This window comes from Equus przewalskii, chromosome 17 (genome assembly GCF_037783145.1).
Source record: "Equus przewalskii isolate Varuska chromosome 17, EquPr2, whole genome shotgun sequence".
Lineage (NCBI taxonomy): Eukaryota > Metazoa > Chordata > Mammalia > Perissodactyla > Equidae > Equus > Equus przewalskii.
The window spans coordinates 33,066,635-33,086,318 of record NC_091847.1 but is presented as its reverse complement, the minus strand read 5'-3'; the positions used below and the strand labels follow the sequence as shown (position 1 = coordinate 33,086,318).

Below are 19,684 nucleotides of genomic sequence, written 5' to 3'. Positions count from 1 at the left end.
AGTGTGTCTACACTAACTTAAGCAATTCTTTATGTTTTAATTCAAAGAGGAACTTCATATACCATAGTGCAACAAGGCAGCATCCAAAAATCCTTACCTAAAGTAATACTTACGGTAGTCATAAGCTGCTCTGTGATAGATGCTATTTCTTGTTGTTTCTGAAGCAACAAAGGCATTCCCATCTCTAGAGCAGTTGCTCCCCGCAAATGTACCTTTTGGGCTGAATGAACCACTAAAGGTATAACCAGTTTTGCCCACCTAATTGACTCTTCTCCCATTTGAACTGGGGCTTGTTCAATTAGCCTATAACAGAGAAATCAATGAATAAATTAGCTTGACCTTACCTTTTAGGGTTAAACTAACAGGAAAATAAATAGAACACAGAAATATACATACTATAGCCCATTTCTTTTAGAATGCATACATGTATGTATATACAGACAAAAAAACCAGTCTAATTTTTACTTGCTAATTTGGAGTTTTCTGTGTTATTTTTATAAATTTCTTAAAGAAGGAGAACACATCATTTTGTCTTCAGGTTAAAAAAATTTTAGTACTAATTATTTTTATACAATTAAATTCAATGTTCTCACAGGAGAGGACAGCCAGAAAACTATGATATAATGTGAGCATCACTTAGGGCATCAGAACACTAAGTAGTTAAACAAATAGCTCAACAACTAAAGAAAACTTTAAAAGAAAGAAAAACAAGGTAAGACAAAGCATATCAACAAAGAGTTTGTGCTGTTAGTACGTCTGTTATGAAGAGCAGGGATAGGTAGGAAAAACATGGGGATTTTCCTGTTCTCCTATCTGCTGCTAGACAATGTTAATGCCCTCACCCTATACATCCCCTACAGCCCACTTAGGAATCTATATTATTCCTTAAACTCTTGCAAAAGCTTTAACAGAAATAATTTTTAAAACCAGAACCATATTAGCAGCAGCAGCATAACTAAGACTTTATTTTTAAGACTGTCTCAGCAAAAATAAACCAAGAAATCTAGTAACTTATGCACAACTACTTCCTTCTTCCTGTTACCTTTTTTCTTGAGACTTTTAGTTTAAAAGACATTTCCTTCTTTCAACATCTAACTCAAACTCATGTCACAAAAGTCCACTCTCAGAAGTAAATTCTAACTTTACTGAAACTATTCTAATTTGCACAGCACCCAGACTCATACCTTATGATGACATTTAATGCTTCATAATCAACAACAGCAGAATGCACATCTCCTCTATTAAATACTATTTCTAACGAATCAATTATATTGGATACCTAAAAGATATAAGCAAATAAACACAAATAAAATAAGCCTGAATTTTTTAACTGGCATCGAGTTAAGAAGACACATACAAAAATTATACTTACTACTTTGCCAACAACTTCAGTAGGAAACGTCTGCTTGGAAATCACCCAAAGTGCCCTAGTACGTACATTTTTGTCTGAACTCTTAACAATATCATTCAATTTTGAAAGCAGTTCTTGAATATTTTTCTCTGAAAAATAAGCAGATTTAATTGTGTGGAAGTTTACATCCTTTAAAATCTCAGATTAAACAAAGAAAAATACCGTACTCTTCCCTGTCAACAAATTAAATTCACAACCAGAGAGGACAAGAGAACCAATGTTGACATGAAACTTCTTCTCAAAATACAAAATTCAGGTCAGATGGGAAGGTATATTCAGAGAAAACAGAGTAGACTCCAAATCAGACATTTTGTGCAACTGAAATATTCTATAGGTCTCATTAGTAGGTTTGAACACACACAAGACCATTTTTGGCATGATGTTATGAATCCTACATATTTGTTCCAGAATGAACAACTGCTACCTTTATTTAATTTTTCTTTTTTGAGGAAGATTAGCCCTGCGCTAACATCTGTTGCCAATCCTCCTCTTTTTTTCCTGAGGAAGACTAGCCCTGAGCTAACATCTGTGCCCATCTTCCTCTACTTTATATGTGGGACGCCTGCCAAAACATGGCTTGATAAGTGGTGCATAGGTCCACGTCCAGGATTGGAACCAGCAAACCCCAGGCCACCGAAGTGGAGCGTGTAAACTTTACCACTGCGCCATGGGCCAGCCCAACTCCTACTTTAGACTGCTAAAATTTTTAGACATAAAAAGAAAGAGAAGAAACTTTTTGCACAGAAAAAAAGATGGTAACAACTTTCTGACGTCCTTATTCCCTATTCCTGATTTCCCTTCTGTAAAGATTACCTCTTAGGCTTCCTTTACCATGGCAAACCACTAACTACAGAGCAACAACTAAGATCACCTGAAAACTTAGAATCAGGTCCTGTGCTTTCATCACCACTTTTAGTTCCAAATTATTCCATTTACCATTACATAAAAGAACTTTTCAATCTGTCATGTTCCTCAGTGTATACACTTGTATAAAATAAATGACCATCTAAATTGTTAACTTCCAAAGCAGCTGTGTATTATAAAGGAAAAGGTGGTTTTTATAGCAATTATTTTTAAATACGCTTATTTTCCGTGAAAGCAAATTTTATGTTATCAAAGTTAGAACTATGTCAAGAAAACCAAATCTTCCAATGATAATCTAAACAATTTCTCTTTCTCAAAAGCAAACCCTAAAGTACAAGTTATGAAATGAATAAACAGTACTTTCAATATCAAATTATTTATACTTATAAATGGTAAAAACATTAAGTCATAATAAATTTACCTACCTGATAATCCTGAGGTAATTTTGGGATTATATAAGCAAAACCCCAAGGCCTGTAGAGCAGCACTACTGAGCTCTGAGTTTTGACTGGAAATGTGAGTCTATAAAAACAAAATCACATTTGTCACAAACAAGAACAACTGTAAAACTATTTTCAGAGAGCAAAAATTGTTTAAAATCAATTACAGACTGAAGTGATGTCAGCATCATGGTGGAGTGAGCTCTTCTCTTACACTCTCCCCACAAGATACAATGAAAAGGACATTCATATACCAACAGACAACATTCACACAACAGAAAAGACATCTGAGAGACCCAAGCAGCCATACGTCTGAAGGTGGAGGTGCTGAAACTCCAGAGAGGAAGTGGAAGGAGGTAAGGCAATCTCCTCTTGTACCCCAACAGCAGCAACCCAGGGCATGGGACCACGCAGCTCTGAGAAAAGAGGCAGGAGGGGCATCTCTCCGAGGGCACACCTTTGCTCTCCAAATTCCCTCACTGCCCAGAGGAATAAACTCCACAAAGGCGGCTAAGCTACTGCATGGATGTCTTTACCAAGCCAGCAGCCCAGAAGAGCAGATAGTGAGGGCAGAGTAAAAATGCCCCCTGGATCGCGCACACGAAACAAAGTGCCCCTCCTCCTGCCCAGCACTCCAGTTCAGGTGGTCAGCCAGAGCACCCAAGTATATGTTAGAAAAGCAACAGCTGTGAGCAAGCTAGCAAGCAATTGCAGACAGGTCCTGTCAGCACAGATTCTAAGGACAGGCACAGATGCCAGGGATCGTGGCAGGCACAGAATACACAGCTTCAGACATCCCTGAATGGTGGCAGGTGGAAACTGCAACCAGATATATCCCTATGCAAAGGCACAAATCCACACCATCAAACAGTCTGAAGAAACATATTAATACTCCAGACCAGAAGGAAAATGACAAGCACCCAGAAATCAACCCTGAAGGCACAGAAATTTACAGTCTAAATGACAGAGTATTCAAAAGTTATCATTAAAAAAAACCAATGAGTTACAAGAAAATAAAGATAGTTCAATGAAATGATGAACAAAATTAATGAACAGAGAATCCTTCACAAAAGCGACTGAAACTATAAAGGAAAACCAATCAGAAATGTTGGAGATGAAAATCAGAATGGTGGAGATAAAAATCTGGAGTCCCTGAATAACAGAGCTGATATTACGGAAGACAAAATTAGCAGTTTGCAGGACAGAAATATAGAAATGATTCATATGGAGAAGAGAGAAGCAAGACTAAAAAAAAAAAAATTCTCTGAGAAATATCAGACTCAATTAGGAAATGCAACATAAAGATTATAGGCATTCCAGAGGGTGAAGGGAGAAAGACTGGAGGAGAAACTTCTTGGAAGAAATAATAGCTGAGAACTTCCCAAACCTGGGGAAGGAGATGGAAATACAAGTAAAAAAAGCTAATATAACTCATAATTATATCAATATAAAAAGACCTTCTTCAAGGTATATAATAGTAAAACTGGCAAAACTCAGCAAAAAAGAAAAAATATTAAAGGCAGCAAGGCAGAAGAAAATAACTTGCAAAGGAACGAACCCCTATCAGGCTTTCAGTGGATTTCTCAGCAGAAATCTTACAGGCTAGGAGAGAACGTAATAATATATTCAAAATTCTGAAAGACAAAAGATTTCAGCCAATATTCCTCTATCCAGCAAAAATATTCTTCAGATATGATGGAGAAATAAACTTTCCCAGATGAACAAAAGCTGAGGGAGTTCATAGTCACAAGACTCCTAAGACCCCCCTACAGGAAATGACCAAGAAAGCCATCATACCTGAAGAAAAAAAGAAAGGGGTTACAAAGCCTTGAGTAAGGAGATAAAGAGGCAGACAAAATCAGCAAATTGCAGCTCTCTATCAGAACAGGTTAGCAAACACAATTATAACATTAATGATAAAGGGAAGGAAAACATCAAAAACAAAATACAATCTCATCATTTTAACCACAAACTCACAACACAAGATGGAATAAGTTGCGAGAACAACTTAGAAGGGGAAGAACGGAACTGAATTGGCATAAGAGGCTATCAAAAATGGACTAGCTCACCTATGAGATCTTTTATACAAACCTCATGGTAACCACTAAACAAATAATCAAAACAAAGACACAAACGATAAATAAAGAGTAAAGTGAGAAAACCATCATAGAGAACTACCAAACTGAATTGGCAGCCTGAAATACACAGGACGAAAAACAATGGAAATACAGAAAAACCAGAAAACAACTAATAAAATGGCAGCATTAAGCCCTCATATATCAATAATCACTCTAAATGTAAATGGATTGAATTCTCCACTCAAAAGACACAGAGGAATAGGATGGATTAAAAAACAAGACCCAACACTATGCTGCCTCCAGGAAACACATCTCAGCTCTAAAGACAAACACAGGCTCAGAGTGAAGGCATGGAAGATGACAGTCCAAGCTAATGGCAAACAAAAGGAAGCACGTGTTGCCATACTTATATCAAAGCAGACTTCAAGATAAAATAGGCAATGAGAGACAAAGAGGAGCAGCATGTAATGATAAAAGAGACATTCCACCAAAAAGACATAACACATAAATATTTATGAACCCAACATAGGAGTACCAAAGTACATAAAGCAACTATTAACAAACTTAAAAGGAGATATTAACAACAACACAATAATAGTTGGGGACCTTAACACCCGATTTACATCAATGAATAGATCATCCAGACAGAAAGTCAATAGGAAATGGTGGATTTAAGAGAAAAACTAGACCAAATGGATTTAACATATACATACAGAGAATACTCCATCCAAAAACAGCAGAATACACATTCTTCTCAGTTGCACACACAGAACATTCTCAAAGATAGATCATATGGTGGGAAACAAGGCAAGCCTGAACAAATTTAAGACTGGACTCATATCAGGCATCTTTTCTAACCACAGTGCTCTGAAACTAGAAATCAACTATATGAAAAAAGCTGGGAAAGTGACAAATATGTGGAGACTAAACAACATGCTACTGAACAACCAATGGATCTTTGAAGAAATTAAAGGAGAAATCAAAAAATATCTGGAGACAAAAGAAAAGGAAAATACAACATACAGACTCAAAGGAGATGCAGCAAAAGCAGTCCTAATAGGGCAATTCATAGCAATACAGGCCCACCTTAAAAAGAAAAATCTCAAATAAGCAATCTTCAACTACACGTATTAGAAAAACAAACAAAGCCCAATGTCAGCAGGAGGGAAGTAAATAAAAATAAGAGCAGAAATAAATTGAACTGAAACCAAAAAAACAGTAGAAAGGATCAATGAAACAAAGAGCTGGTTCTTTGAGAAGATAAAGAAAATTGACAAACCCTTAGCCAGACTCACTAAGAAAAAGAGAGAAGGCTCAAATAAATAAAATAAGAAAGAAAAATAGAGAAGTTACAATGGATACCACAGAAACACAAAGGATTGTAAGAAAATACTATGAAAAATTATATGCCAACACATTGGATACCTAGAAAAAAAATGGATAAATCCTTAGATTCAAACAACCCCCCAAAACAGACTCAAGAAGAAACAGAGAATCTGGATAGACCAATCACAAGTAAAGAGATTGAAACAGTATCAAAAACCTTCCCCAAAATAAAAGTCCAGGACCAGATGGCTTCTCTGGAGAATTCTATCAAACAATCAAAGATTTAATACCTACCCTTCTCAAACTATTCCAAAAATTTGAAGAAGACAAAACACTTCCTAAAACATTTTATAAGGCCAACATCACCCTGATCCCAAAGCCAGAGAAAGACAACACAAAGAAGGGAAATTACAGGCTAATATCGCTGATGGACATACATGTAAAAATACTCAAGAAAATATTGGCAAGCCAAACACAGCAATACATTAAAAAGATCATACATCACGATCAAGTGGGATTTATACCAGGGATGCAGGGATGGTTCAACATCCATAAATCAATCAGTGTGACACACCACATTAACAAAATAAGGAATTAACACATGATCATCTTAATAGATGCAGAGAAAGCATTTGACAGGATCCAACACTCATTTATGATAAAAACTCTCAAGGAAATTGGTATAGAAGTACCTCAACATAATAAAGGCCATACATGACAAACCTACAGTCAACATCATACTCAATGGGGAAAATCTGAATGACATCTCTCTGAGAACAGGAACAAGACAAGGGTGCCCACTCTCACCCTCTTACTCAATATTGTACTGGAGATTTTGGCCACAGCAATTACACAAGAAAAAGAAATAAAAGGAATTCAAATAGGAAATAAAGAAGTGAAACGCTCACTGTTTGATGACAACATGATTTTATAGAGAAAACCCTAAAGAATCCATCAAAAAGCTATCAGAAATAATCAACAACTACAGTAACGTTGCAGGGTACAAAACCAACCTACATAAATCAGTGGCATTTCTATACTCTAATAACAAACTAACAAACAACTCAAGAAGACAATTCTATTTACAATTGCAACAAAAAGAATAAAATATCCAGGGATAAATTTAACCCAAAGAGGTGAAAGACCTATACACTGAAAACTGTAAGACATTATTGAAAGAAACTGAAAAACACACAAAGAAACGGAAAGATATTTCATGCACATGGATTTGAAGAACAAACATAGTTCAAATGTCCATACTACCCAAGGCAATCTACAGATTTAACGAAGTGCCCATCAGAATCCCAATGACATTCTTCATGGAAAGAGAACAAAGATTCCTCAAATTCAAATGGGGCAATGAGAGACCACAAATAGCCAGAGCACTCCTGAGACAAAAGAACAAAGCTAGAGGCATCACAATCCCTGACTTCAAAATATTTTACAAAGCCACAGTAATCAAAACAGCACGGTACTGGTACAAAAACAGACACAGAGATCAATGTAACAAAACTGAAAGCCCACAAACAAAACCACACATCTAAGGATAGCTAATCTTTGACAAATGAGCCAAGAACATACAATGGAGAAAGGAAAGTCTCTTCAAAAAATAATCTTGGGAAAACTGGACAGCCACATGCCAAAGAATGAATGTAGACCATTATCTTTTGCCATACACAAAAATTAACTCAAAATGGAAAGACCTGAAGAAGACCTGAAACCATAAAACCCAGTTAAGAAAATATAGGCAGTACACTCTTTGACATCGGTCTTAGAAGGATCTTTTCAAACACCACATCTACATGAACAAGGGAAACAAAAGAAAAAATAAACAAGCGGGCCTTCATCAGACTAAAGAGCTTCTGCAAGGCAAAGGAAACCAGGAAGAAAATGAAAAGACAACCCACCAACTGGGAGAAAATATTTGCAAATCATATATCTGACGAAGGGTTAAGCTCCAAAATATATAAAGAACTCACACAACTCAACAACCAAAAAACAACCAAACTGATCAAAAAAGGGGCAGAGGATATGAACACACATTTTTCCAAAGACATACAGATGGCCAACAGTAACATGAAAAGATGTTCAACATCAGGCAACTGCAAATCAAAACTGCAATGAGTTATCACCTTACACCAGTTAGAATCACCAAGACAAAATCACCAATAATCAACAAAACAAAAAACAGCAAATCTTGGAGAGGATGTGGAGAAAAGGGAACCCTCATACATTTGTAGTGGGAATACAAAGTGGTGCAGCCCCTTGGAAAAACAGCATGCAGAGTTCTCAAGAAATTAAAAATAGAGGGTTCAGGGCCAGCCCAGTGGCGCAGCGGTTAAGTGCGCATGTTCCACTTCAGCAGCCCGGGGTTCACCAGTTCAGATCCCAGGTGCAGACATGGCACTGTTTAGCCAGCCATGCCGTGGTAGGCGTCCCACATACAAAGTAGAGGAAGATGGGCACAGATGTTAGCTCAGGGCCAGTTTGCCTCAGCAAAAAGAGGAGGATTGACAGAGTTAGCTCAGGGCTAATCTTCCTCAAAAAAAAGAGGGGCCAGCCTGGTGGCACAGCAGTTAAGTGCGCATGTTCCACTTCGGCAGCCTGGGGTTCGCCAGTTCAGATCCCGGGTGCAGATATGGCACCGCTTGGCAAGTCATGCTGTGGTAGGCATCCCACATATAAACTAGAGGAAGATGGGCACGGATGTTAGCTCAGGGCCAGTCTTCCTCAGCAAAAAGAGGAGGATTGGCAGATGTTAGCTCAGGGCTAATTTTCCTCAAAAGAAAAAAAAAAGAAGGAGCAAAGCTCTTCCACAGAGGGTGAGCAAGAGACTCAAAGGCAAAGCCAACATCCTAGCTGTAGAGTAGAGTGACACCTCTAAGACAAAGAGGGGAAGGGGTTGGAATGTAACATTTACTGAGTATCTAAATTGCCAGGAACTTTAAACATTATCTCAAACTTTTTTGCTTTTTGGTGAAGAAGATTGGCCTTGAGCTAACATCTGTTGCCAATCTTCCTCTATTTTGTATGTGGGATGTTCCCACAGCACCGCTTGATGAGCAGTGTGTAGTTCTGCACCTGGGATCTAAACCTGTGAACCCTCAGCTGTCAAAGCAGAGCATGCGAACTTAACCACTTGGCCACTGGGCTGGCTCCTCAAATTTTTTTTAAAAAAAACTCTACTTCACAGATAGGAGAATTTGAATCCATGCTCATCTGAAATTCAAAGCCCAACCCATATTATGTATGTAAAAGCTATAAAATCTCAAATACGTCAAAGGTAGTCTTGCTATATTCCCCACCCCTACATTTACTTGCAATCCTGTGTCTTTCTTGGTATCACTTCGTATTCCAAAGTGATTTAACTTCAAATCCCCCCACTTTTCTGAATCAGATTCCAAGGAATCCTCGGCTATTTGTTACTTTTGAACACAAGACTAGTAAATAGCAGTCAAATATATAAATAGACAGTTCCCTGGGACACTCCTTCTATAATTAATAAAACAAAACACAAAAACCCAAACCTTGGGGTATAAGCGATATTACAGCAATCAGTTCAGACAACCAAAAATAGACAAGTCAAACACTTAAGACTTTGAGAGCTACCATACCTCCTGCAATATAGCTAGCATGGGTCTGTGATCAACTTCTATTAAATATAGCTATTACATGAAAGTGTTCCTTAACAGTGGTGTGTCTTATCTTCAAGAATGTTGTGGGTTCCTAGACACAATACCAGCAGAATTCTAAAGAATAACTTGAAATATTTCACCTAGTGTGGTTCCTGTTCTGAAGGAATTCCAGTGTCCTTTGAGTGCTTAATTATTCACACAGAAAGTTTCTGTTGATTGTCCAATCATTAACTTCCCATGTGCTTCTAATTACTCATCAGACATTTTAGTTACAATCCCTCCTTACAAACAGTGTGACTTGACTCAAAACGCATGCAGTAGAGTTCCTGATCCTATATGCTCTCAAATACAAATACATGAAGAGGTGTATCTTCATCACATCATATATACTGCTGGAATGTGGAACATGATCATAAAGAAAAATGGGATACAAAATATCATTAATATCGTTTAATATACTAAGTCTTAACTACTACACAATACAGTTCCTGCTTACATGAACAAACATTGATGACTCTAACAGGAACACCTAAGGGTAGGCAGTACCTCGATGCCTCAATACTTAGCCATAAATCATACTAAAATGTACAACAAACATCTTGACAGAATACTTTTGTTTAAAAGCACAAAATAGTCATAAAAATAAGAACTCCAAGGGACTGTGGAGATTTAGTTCAACCTCTTCATTCTAAAAACAAGGAAATTAAAAGGTGTTAAGGGAAGTCACAAAGCCAGTGTTCTCAAGTGATGACAAGAACATAGGTCTTCAGTTTGATGTTAAACTACACCACCTCCCTATAAACAAGCAAAAAAGGATAACCATAATAATGAGTTTTTTAACCAGGCAAGAGTGGCAAAAACTGAGGGTGAGTAAACACAAAAAAATGAGTATTACCCACAGAGTAGACCAAAGACAAGATTATAGAATCATTTACTTAGAAGTACATTACTACAAAAGGAGAAAGAACAGATTAAATAATCTCTGATTACTCCTTTTAAATTAAGAGCACAGGTTTTGGATTCAAGTGGCCATAGGCAACTTTAGGGAAGTTAAACCAATTTCTTTTGCAAAGTGGAAGATTAAAGAGTAACCTCACAGGGACACGCAGGATAAAGGGCGAGAACCGAGCAAGATAATTAAGAGAGTACTTGATATACTGTAAATCCTCAAGCAGTACTATAATAACCCTGCTGTTATTTTAGATTCCAAGCTTTTATGAGTTAGCTGGTAAAACTTTTTTCACAAAGTAAAAAACTATTTAATAAACAACAGAGATACATACCTTTAAGACTTTGTATAGCTGAGGAAGTTTTTTCTCGATTTCTACAATGACTTCTTTTCCATCTTCTCCAGTCATGCGACTTAAAAGGAGAAAAACCACAAGTTTATGCAAATAGAAGACACAAAAAAACTATAATCACTCCCTGAAATAATCTCTTTAAAGTTTGTTAGAACTCTGGCAAATTAAAATTGACCTAGAACTTACAATGCTTAAAAATATATAAAGTATATAATGCAATATAGATCTGAAATAGATGCAAAAAGTAACTTTCGCATCCACGGTGTACACGTTTCGATAGTTTCACTATGTGACGAGGGAACAGGTAAACCTATTATTAGTTACACACTTACTAAATCTTTATCGTTTTGTATCAGTGGTTACCCTTTCCTAGCAATTTCCAAATAATTATAGATAACTCCGAAAAATACGGTTTGCAGAGGAAAAAACTGTGTGAAGCAGGTGCAATACAACTCGCGTTACTGCTCTCTATTAAAAAACCAATTCTGAGCTGCCACTTATCCCAATACATAGGCGGCTTTCGTGAAAACCTCTCCTCCACTTGCAACCAAACTTTAAAAAATCCTTCCCTTGCAAGAAACACGTGCGGGCGTCGTCATTCCAAACACACACCCCAGGCGCTGCAGCAGCACCCGGGAACGTCACTTAGCACGCCACCCCCCCGCTCCCGGCCAGCGACCCCAACGCCCTCACAGCTGCCAGAATTGTGCAATACACAAGCCCGTCGTTCGGGCCCCACCCGGACTAGCTTCTCCACAAGGCCCAGCGGAGCGCCGCGCCCCCCGCCACCCCCGCGGGCCTCACCTGGTCAGAGTCAGGTACGCGTCGGTCTGCTCTCCATGAGAGGCAGAAGGGTCTTCCAAAGTCTCCAACAGCGGCGCGAGGGGGCTCGGACCCGGGGCCGTCATGTCGGCCACCCTGCGGCACGCACCGGAAGAGGAGAAAATCCAGTGACCGCTGCAAACAGGCCCGCGGGGGCCCAGGGGAGTCCGGGCCCCGGGCCCGCGCGCCCGCCCCGGCCTCGCCGCCGCGCCGCGTCCGCACCCCAGGCTCCCTGCGCACACCCCCAACAGCCTAACCTCCACCGGCGCCGCGCAACACGCACCCAGGCCCACGCCGCGCTCGGCCAGGCCCGCTCCCGCCACCACTTTCCCGGGCAGCTTTCAACAGGGGGAGGAGACCGCCGGGGGGCGGGAGAAGCCCGGGGAGCAAGGCATCTCGCCGCGAGGGGGCGGAGGCTGCACCAGACTGACGGTTCGCGCGGCCTAGCACCGTGACCCGGATCTGGACCCCCACGTACGGCGATCAGGACTGCGTCCTCTCCGCCGCCGCGCCGCAGCACCCGGACACGGCCCGAGCTCCACTTGCCCGGCTGGGGCTGTTTACTCACGCGTGCGGCCCGCTCCCTCCTAGACCAAGATGGCGGCGGGGGCGGGCCCCTGAGCGCGCGGGAGTAGGTCAGGCCTGGCGAGAGAGGCTCGAGCCAATCCAACAGGCCGCGGCGGCGCGCCGAAGTCATCGATCGCCTCCCTTCCCTGCCTGCTGTCCCGCCCCGCCCCTCAGGTCATCTTGCAAGTGGGAGTGTTTGGGACTGGGACTTGAAATTCACAATGTGAGTGAATCGCTCAAATTTAGCTGACTAAATTTAGCGGGTCTTCAGATTAAGTTTTCAAACTCCAAGTTCAGTGCTTGTGGAAGTATTAGTAGCAACAAGTCGTTTAGCAAGAGGGGATAACCATACTGTGACGTTTAATAAGACTAAGAGGTGCGCCTAGATTGGTCTAGATTTTCCAGCCCTCTTTCTGTGTGACCTTAGCAAGTTAATCAACCTTTCTATGCCTCAGTCTCCTCCTCTGTAAAACAGAGATAATAATAGTGCCTACTTTAGGTGAAAATGAAGTGACAAAAGGTAGGAGAGGCCAACGGTTCTCCAGTTTTAAGTGTACATAACAATGGCCTAGGGATATTCCTGATTAAACTGCAGATTTCTGGCCCCGCCCTTGGACATTGTGATTCAGCAGATCTACGTAGCTCCCAAGGATCTGCATTCATCTCTTAGGCCCCAGGTGTTGAAGGGTGGGTCTGGGTCTGGACATCACACCTGGAGAAACGACAGTAAACCCTTAAAAAAAAGTCTGTTCCTGCTTTTAATATGCTGCTCCCCTTTTCATGGGTCTCTGAGCCCTCTCCACAACACGCAGGATTGTATCAACTTTAAACCAGGCATCTAAGGCCCAGAAGCAACTGATCCTTCTACTCTGCCTTCACGGGTTCCGGGCATCCAGCTTGAGCCTCCACTTACCCACACACAGTACAACTGTCAGCTCCAGAATTCAGGGCTGTGTTTTGCTGTTTTGTGTTATCTGCACCTAGCAAAGTGTCTGCCAAACCAAGCACTCAATACATAACATTTCTTAAATGAAAAAAATGAAAGGAGGGAAGAAGACATACAACGTCTTGTAAGCCAAGCTGTGGAAATAAAAGACTTAAGAAATAGTGAAGAGTTGTATCTGGGTGAAATGTAGAAACACTACGGAAGTCGTGGCAGAGACAGGTTTTCGGCACAACATGATAACAAATACTTTAAGCTTCAGAGGGGAATTTGCTCATTTTCCTCATTTTCTGAGCTTTGGCAATGTCACAGATATTTAAGCAGGTAAAGAAGTTATTAGACAATAAATGAAATATATGGACAGGTTTGCAACACTTAGATTTCAGTATAGAGGAGCTGTTGTGTTGGAAAAAGTGAGAATCTAGAAACCCTATTCTTTTTTATGGTGGCCATAAAAAATTAGTGGAAAGAACTTGTTTGCCTTAAGACAAGTATTTCCACTCAATCCTTATGTGCCTTACTCTGCTTCAGTCTTCTTTCTAGCACTTATCACTACCTGATAGTACATTATATATCTTTTTTTTATTGTCACCTCTCACCACTAGAATGTAAATTCCTTAAGTATATAGGGTCTTTGTTTTATTTGGTTTTTTCCCTGATTTCTCATTTATCAAGAAGAGTTTAGGGTGGTCATGCTGCTTATACCTCTTTCAAATGCATTGTCCTATGAACTTCCTAAAATGTTATGTAATATTTTATCATTATCACTCTCATGCCTGAAATCCTTCAGTGGTTCCTATCAATCACAGGATGAATTTCAGAACTCTTGGCATAACACGCAAGCCTGTTATGATTGGACCACAGCTCACACTTTATCCCCAGCCTTACCCCTACTCCAGCCAGGTTCTGAATAATCTGCCAGGATCTCTACCTTTTCTATGTCTTTGAAGGTCTATGTTGTTCCTTGTGTTTAGAAAATTAATTCAGATTTTCAAGGGTGACAAATGAGCCAACTAAAATCACACCTTTTTAGGAATTCCATCTCTCATCTACTCTCCCTTCATGAAGAACTAAATGCTTCTGCTCCCATGCTGACATGGCTGTTTGTACACAAGCCTGTTAAAATGAGTACCTCATTAATTTGTTTGTTTTTATTTTTTTATTTTTTTTTGAGGAAGATTAGCCCTGAGCTAACTACTGCCAATCTTCCTTTTTGCTGAGGAAGACTGGCCCTGAGCTAACATCCATGCCCATCTTCCTCCACTTTACACGTGGGACACCTACCACAGCGTGGTTTTTTGCCAAGCGATGCCACGTCCTCATCTGGGATCCAAACAAGCAAACTCCGGGCCGCTGAGAACCAGAACGTGAGACCTTAACGGCTGTGTCACTGGGCCGGCCCCATCGTTAATTTATTATTATTTAGTTATATATGCCTGCAGTGGTGAGCTGAGGGTTAGCCTGAGAAGAATTAGTTCCACCCATAATCTCATTCAGTGCCCCTCCCTGTTCGTTGGTATTTTCTCAATCTGATCTAAAGTGCTAAAAGATTACAGAGTCAAAACAAATCCCATTCTGACCCAGACCTTCTTCACATACCCTTCTACCCAGATTACTCCTCCCAAGCTTCTCTTTTATAGAAATCTGGAGCCACTACCATGGATCTACTCCCACTGAGCAATAAATTCATAGTACCCAGCATTCAATAAATATTTTGAATTAATTTATTAATTCATCCATCTTTTTATCTGTTTGTTCAACTAATATACAATTTCTATCTTCTTTGCCTCTCCAAATCTCTTTTTCACCTCAGAACATCTTCTCCTTCAGTATGAAAAGCCGTGCATCCTCAAACAAATATTCCTTTCTAATTTCCCCATTCCTGTCTTTAACCACACCTCGTTCAGCACATATAAATCCTATAATCTTATGTGTATCTTTGACCCCTTTCTCCTACTTGCCCCCAGTGATCCTAATGATTCTTCCTACCTAATAATTCTTAGATCTATCCACTTAATATCTACCTAGGATCTCAATTTATGGCCTAAACATATCATTTCTGGATTACAACGTTGCTTTTTTTAATTCTCTATTGGGTGCTAGATATTTTACATACCTTATCTCATTTGTTCCTCACAATGGTTCTAAGATGAAGAAGTGCTTTTCCTGGATTTACAAATAACCAGTGTGAAGCTTAGAGAGGGAAATAGAGAACTTTAATGTCTTCATGTGTAACTCCAAAGCTAATCCATTTAGCTACATGCATTCATCAACATTTAATCCGCTCTACCCTGCAGAAAGCACTGTGGTGGTGTGGTTTTCATCATAGATTTACTCTTGGGCATTGTAAGAAAAATTCAATACAAAGAGTCCTGTGGAAGCTCACTATAGTAATTCATTTAGTAAAATGAAGTATCCATCTGTTACCCAAATTACAAGAGTTAATGCAACGAGCCTAGCTTTGGGGTCAAATAGACAAGGATTCAAATACTGCTTCTGCCACTGTGCAACTTGAGATCTTCTAGAAAAATTCTTAATTTCACCGTGTCTTCATCAATAAAATGAGAAGAAAAACAACAATACTAAAGGTCAGTAAATGGTAATTATTATTACCCTGTGCCTAGCACAAATCCTGGCACAAAGTGGGTATTTAATGTGTTCATTACATGAATGTATGAATAAATTATATTAATTGAAAATCTCATAATTTTTTTCTAAAATATAGGAATTATTTTAATTTTTGTCATTTAAAAATTGCATAGTGTAAGGGTTCTGTGGGAAATTTGAAGTATCAGCCAGCATGATAACTATTTTACTGGATTTATTTAAAGAAAGCCATGCTTTGAAATCTTTTTAGCTTTTCAGTTCTGTGTTGCTTTAGTCTCTTGATGGACAAAAAAATCTTTTTTAGATTATTTTATCCCATTACTGGTTCATATACAATAAATATACACAGCTAATAACATGCCCTATGATAGCTTGAAATCTGCTACTCTTACATTCAGACCTGCTCCACAATGTTATCAACTTATGTTAACTAAGTACTTTAATCCTTTAACAAACCAAAGGCCTTATCTGGAAAAATGGTTTCACTCTTTCCACAGAGCTGGGCAGAGTTCCTACTGTTAATGACCAAACCAACTCCATTTTAGATGAAAAAGTTGAGCCCCTTCAAGTTCAAATGAAAGAGAGAGGCAACATAGTATAACAGTTAAACCTGGAGCCTGATTGATAAGGTTTGAATCCTGTTTCTGTAACTTCTTAGCTTTGTGACTCTGGCAAGTTACTCAACCTCTTGTGCCTCAGTTTCCTTATCTGTAAAATGGGAGTAATTGCACTTACTTCATAGGCTTGTGAGGTATATGTAGGTTAATACATGGAAATTGCTTGAACAAAAAGTAGGCACCATGTTATAAATATTTCAGAAAGGTTAGCCATAGAAACATTGGTTTCTCAGGTTCAAGTAAAACAACATGTTATAAAATCATGAATGCTTCCAAAAAACACTTTTACATTGAAATGGGTTTCTCAGCCCACGTTAAAATTATGAGGCTACAACTCTTATTCAACATAGTACTGGAAGTTTTTTGCCAGAACAATTAGGCAAGAAAAAGAAATAAAAGGACTCCAAATAGGCAATGAAGAAGTGAAACTCTCACTGTTTGCAAATGAAATGATTTTATATATAGAAAACCCTGAAGAATCCATTGGAAAACTATTAGACATAATGAACAAGTATAGCAAAGTTGCAGGGTATGAAATCAACTTACAAAATTAGTTGCCTTTCTATACTCTAATAACAAACTAACAGAAAGAGAACTCAAGAATACGATCCTATTTTTCGTTTTTTGTTTTTTTTAAGATTGGCATCTGAGCTAACAACTGTTGCCAATCTTTTTTTTCCCTGTGTTTTCTCCCCAAATCCCACCAGTACATAGTTGTATATTTATTTTTAGCTGTGAGTCCTTCTAGTTGTGGCATGTAGGATGCTGCCTCAGCATTGCCTGATGAGCGGCGCCATGTCTGCACCTAGGATCCAAACCAGAAAAAACCTGGGCCACTGAAGTGGAGCGCGTGAACTTAACCACTCGGCCACGGGGCCGGCCCCTACGATCTTATTTATAATCGCAACAAAAAGAATAAAATATCTAGGAATAAATTTAACCGAGGAGGTGAAAGACCTATACAATGAAAACCATAAGGCAGGGGCCAGCCCCGTGGCTGAGTGGTTAAGTTCGCTCACTCCGCTTTGGTGGCTCAGGGTTTCGCAGGTTTGGATCCTGGGCGCGGACATGGCACCGCTCATCAGCCCACACTGAGGCGGCATCCCATATGCCACAAGTAGAAGGACCCACAACTAAAAATATGCAACTATGTACTGGGGGGCTTTGGGGAGAAAAGGGAAAAATAAAATCTTTTTTTTTTAAAAAAAAGAATGAAAGTAGGCCATTTATTTTTCAGCATATATAAATATTAACTCAAAATGGATCAAATACTTGAAGGTAAGACCTGAAACCATAAAACCTGAGAAGAAAATATAGGCAGTACACTCTTTGACATCAGTCTTAGAAGGATCTTTTCAAATACCATGTCTACTGGGACAAGGGAGGCAAAAGAAAAAATAAACAAGTGGGCCTTCACCAGTCTAAAGAACTTCTGCAAGGCAAAGGAAACCAGGAACAAAATGAAAAGAAAACCTACCAACTGGGAGAAAATATTTGCAAATCATATATCTGACAAGGGGTTAAGATCCAAAATATATAAAGAACTCATACAACTCAACGACAACAACAAAACAACCCTATCAGAAAATGGGCAGAGGATATGAACAGACATTTTTCAAAGAAGATACACAAATGGCCAATAGGCACATGAAAAGATGTTCAACATCACTAATCACCAGGGAAATATAAATCAAAACTACACTAAGATATCACCTTACACCTGTTAGAATGGCTATAATCACCAAGACAAAAACAATAGCAAATGTTGGGGAGGATGTGGAGAAAAGGGAACCCTCATACGCTTCTGGTGGGAATGCAAACTGGAGCAGCCGCTATGGAGAACAGCGTGGCGATTTCTCAAAAAATTAAAAATAGAAATACCGTATGACCCAACTATCCCACTATTGGGTATTTATCCAAAGAACTTGACATCAACAGTTCAGAGACTTATTCACCCCTTTGTTCGTTGCAGCGTTATTCACTAGAGCCAAGAAGTGACTATAGCAACCCAAGTGCCCATAGACTGATGACTGGATAAAGAAGATGTGGTATATATATACTGTGGAATACCACTCAGCAATAAAAAAAGACAAAATGGTACCATTCACAACAACATGCATGGACTTTGAGGGTATTATGTTAAGTGAAATAAGCCAGACAAAGACAAACACCATATGATGTCACTCATATGTGGAAGATAAACTAACACATAGACAAAGGGAGCAGCTTAGTGGTTACCAGAGGGGAAGGGGGTTGGGCAAAAGTGAAGAGGCACATTTATATGGTGACTGACAAATAAGAATGTACAACTGGAATTTCACCATGTTATAAACTATTATGACCTCAATAAAAAATAATTTTAAAAAATAAATAAAAATTCAAAAAACATGAGGCTACAGCGAATCAGCAATAATTTCTCAAAATATGGTTCCAGGATGATTGCATCAGAATCACAGGGGAGCTTCTTTATATGCAAATATGTCGGCCATACCTCTCCAGTCTACTGAACCAGAAGTTCCAGGGCAAGCCCAGTAATCTGCATTTTTAATACATACCCACAATGATTCTTTTCAGCACCAAAGTTTGAGCTTCCTACTATGTTCAAAGCACGAATTTTCTGTAACTTTTACGGAACAACTCAACTATTTTATTTTTAATTAGAATACAAATGTCTATTTTTTAAAGAACCCAGTTATGTATGGCAGAAACCCTTTGCCTATATCTCAAAACATATTCATGGGGAGAAAACAAAAGTCTTTTAGAATCTCAAAGCTACAAAAATAATTGAAACAGACAGCCTTGAGAAGTCAAAAGGGAAAGTGACTCATTGTTATGCTTAGTGCCTTTCTGGGGAAAGAACATAATTACAAATTTAGAAAATTAATCCACTTTGAGTTCATCACTAGGGCTACTCATGAGCGGGATTAAATGTTCTAATTTTCTTGATCACTGGAAATTTTTCTTAAACTGCCTATTCTAATAAACTAATATCACTGAAAATTTTAAATCCTCTGAGTGTATTAAAGATAAAACAGAATTTTGAGCTAAATTTGTAAGCTTGGTTGCCTGCTAT

At 39.0% G+C, this 19,684-nt stretch overlaps 1 protein-coding gene across 9 annotated transcripts in view; it reads right to left on the bottom strand.

Annotated features, from left to right (window-relative positions):
• The window catches only part of RIF1 (replication timing regulatory factor 1), a 63,643-nt gene extending 51,098 nt beyond the window's left edge, over positions 1-12,545 (bottom strand). For 3 of the 9 annotated variants that reach the window (XM_070579752.1, XM_070579760.1, XM_070579755.1), the window contains exons 1-7: positions 12,356-12,545; positions 11,860-11,973; positions 11,038-11,116; positions 2,701-2,797; positions 1,373-1,500; positions 1,185-1,279; positions 114-303 (exon numbers count right to left, since the gene is read on the bottom strand). In XM_070579752.1, the coding sequence (XP_070435853.1) occupies positions 114-303; positions 1,185-1,279; positions 1,373-1,500; positions 2,701-2,797; positions 11,038-11,116; positions 11,860-11,963 (693 nt within the window). In that variant the 5' untranslated portion in view covers positions 11,964-11,973; positions 12,356-12,545. Of the gene's footprint in view, positions 1-113; positions 304-1,184; positions 1,280-1,372; positions 1,501-2,700; positions 2,798-11,037; positions 11,117-11,859; positions 11,974-12,134 lie in introns of all 9 variants that reach the window. The other 6 variants (XM_070579756.1, XM_070579753.1, XM_070579754.1 and 3 more) reach the window with 6 other exon arrangements.
• Between the last annotated feature and the right edge of the window lie 7,139 nt (positions 12,546-19,684).